Source organism: Cyprinodon variegatus, unplaced genomic scaffold (genome assembly GCF_000732505.1).
Source record: "Cyprinodon variegatus isolate N-32 unplaced genomic scaffold, C_variegatus-1.0 Scaffold125, whole genome shotgun sequence".
Lineage (NCBI taxonomy): Eukaryota > Metazoa > Chordata > Actinopteri > Cyprinodontiformes > Cyprinodontidae > Cyprinodon > Cyprinodon variegatus.
This window is the reverse complement of record NW_015150578.1, coordinates 1254475-1257192: the sequence shown is the minus strand read 5'-3', so window position 1 is coordinate 1257192 and position 2718 is coordinate 1254475. Positions and strand designations below refer to the sequence as shown.

The window sequence follows — 2718 nt, the reverse complement described above, 5'->3', positions numbered from 1 at the left end:
ACAAAATAAACATCTGAAATATATGAGTTTGTATGTAATGTATGAATATAATATACAAGTTTCACTTTTTAAATGGAATTACTGAAATCAATGTACTTTTTCATGATATTCTAATTTTATGACCAGCACCTGTATAGTGATTGAAGGATCTAGTGGTTTTTCGGACACAGCCTATGGCTTCTTCACAATATGTAAAAATTAAAATGAGCTGCTAATCATACAGACTACCTGCAGGTGATTGTTGGGAATCAACAATCCACTAATGGGGAAATAAAGACAGGAGTTGTGATAGCAAGTGAACTAATGTTAGCAGCATTAGAGAACCAAAATCCCTTTGTGTGGAGACAATGCTCTGGTGGGCTTTTTGGTTTGCACAACTAACCCACAAGTGTGTGAAAATGTGCCAAAGGCATTTAAAATGATAAACACCTAATAGAGTTTAAAACGAAACTGAGTTGCACAACACACAAGTTTTAACATGAAGATTTCCAGGTAGGATTATTTGTCTAAAGGCAACTGTGAAACCTGATCAACCATTTAATAGTTCCATGTTAAACTGATTTACACAACACACAAGTTTTAACATGAAGATTTACAGGTGTTGCTCCTTTTCTAAAGGTCCCTGTGAGACTTCCCCAGCCATTTGAGTTTCTAAGAAAACTGGTTTTCTCTCCAAGAACCTTAGACAAACGCGAGATAAGATTCTTAATATGTCATTTAGATGGGGTAATATTCATGTCATGAGAGTAGAGAAGTAAACACAAACAATACTGTGACTAAATTATAAGTATTCTTACCATCACTGCCCCTCTTTCCACACCATGTTAGGCCATCCAAGACAGATCCAAGCAGTGTCCTCTCCACAGTCAGGAAACAGTCCCCCTTCGCAGCTAAGTCTTGGGCCACATCCTTTGTTTTGCTCCAGAACATCATCTTTTGCAAATACAATAATCAGAACACATTCAGATACATTCACATCATCATTCTGTGTAATTCTGATCAAAAACAATAAATTAATTAAAATAAATTATTCAATCTGTTTTACTCTGTTGCAGGACGTTTCCAAAGGGGCTGCTTCAATAAGGCTGTCATAAGCCTCTGGGGGAACATCACATTGATCTCGGTCCACATAGGCTTTCTGAAACGCATCCCATATTTCTGTACAGTTATACCTGGAGATAAAAGATTAAAGTTCAGCTTTTAAAACGCTTCACATATTTCTCAAAGTACGTACTTTGTATCTAAGCTATCAACCAATCCTGCAAACCAATTCTTCAAAGTTGACAGTTGAGGTGTAATTCAACCATAGTGTTTCTGTATACAAAGGAGACAAATTTATATATATATACTAATGACAGGCTTTAAATATAACCCTTTGTGACCTCATTCATACTCAACGGATGTGGGTTCATTAAAATGTCTCAGCTTTCACAGATGGTTCTTTGGTTTCCTGTTTTTGCAAGTACCAGGCAGGTGCTGGCTTCTTGTCTTCATAGGAAAGGTGGAGCCGTTTCTGTAAACAACTGCTGTATAATGACTGTTTCAGCAGTATTACACTTTGTGTCTGACTATTCTCACTCAGGCAAGTTAATTAAAACAGAAAGGCCTCATTATGCTGTAATATGTATTTAAAATGTGTATTTAAAATTAACAATTCTCACCAAAACATTAAATAAATGGAATAAATGTCCATGGTCCAGGTGCATGTATCCACTACCAAACAAAGCTCTGACTGTCACATTTGTAGAATCAGCTGCTGCAAACTGCACCATTGAAATCTGAGAGCTTCAATCTACTTATTATTTGATTAATTCCTTTTCTGATTTGATTGGTGTTTTCCTTTTGTCTGGAGTCTATCCCAGCATTTATCAGGTGAAAGGAAGGAACACCCTGGTCACAGTCCATCGCCCTTTGAGACAATTGATTCACTCTTACTCATCTAAATGCAGGGTTAGTGAAACTAAAGTTATCTTAAAGTGTAGTGCACATGTTCAGCAACCAAACTGAATATTTGGTCCAGATTCCAGAAAAGTGTAGCAGGTTTTGTCTTCACAATTACTTCTCAGATTCTTGTTCAATCTCAGTGCTGGGCTCCCCATTCTGTGGCAAGCGTCCTTCTCTTTCTCTCTACTGTCTCTTCAAAGATGCTAAATTCCTACATCGACCAGGGCAAACCAACAGCAAACTTTTTATATTTCATGTTATTGTCATTCAGAAAAAAGTCATCATCATAAAAAGCTGGAATAAGTCAAGAATTAGCATCAAACTGTAAAAAAAAATATAATAATGGGGCCATTGCTGCATCAACTCAGTAAGGTGAGCCTGATGCTCTGATGAAGCATCAAAGGAGCAAAAGGAAGTGGAAAAGTGCACTTTGGGGTTGTACAGTCAACTCAATTCAATTCAGTTTATTTATATAGTGCCTATTCACAACACATGACATCTCAAGGCGCTTTACAGTTCACCAGATCATACAGTCAAATTGATTCAAAGTTTTCTATCTATGGAAAACCAGTTGATTGCATCAGCTCTTTGACTCAAATACAATCCCTCACACTAAGCATGCTTGTAGTGACAGTGGAGAGGAAAAACTCCCTTTTAACAGGAAGAAACCTCCAGCAGAACCAGGCTCAGTGTGAGCGGCCATCTGCTGAGGCCGACTGGGATTAAAGGAGATAGAAGCAGGGTTACAAAAAACAACTGTAAAAGGCGGCCCTG

At 37.6% G+C, this 2718-nt stretch overlaps 1 protein-coding gene across 1 annotated transcript in view; it reads right to left on the bottom strand.

Annotated features, from left to right (window-relative positions):
- LOC107085442 (ADP-ribosyl cyclase/cyclic ADP-ribose hydrolase 1-like) overlaps window positions 1–2718 on the bottom strand; it is a 15017-nt gene that overhangs the window by 10826 nt on the left and 1473 nt on the right. The window contains exons 2-3 of the mRNA XM_015375754.1: window positions 1046–1172; window positions 798–933 (exon numbers count right to left, since the gene is read on the bottom strand). Coding sequence (XP_015231240.1) covers window positions 798–933; window positions 1046–1172 — 263 coding nt within the window. The remainder of the gene's footprint in view (window positions 1–797; window positions 934–1045; window positions 1173–2718) is intronic.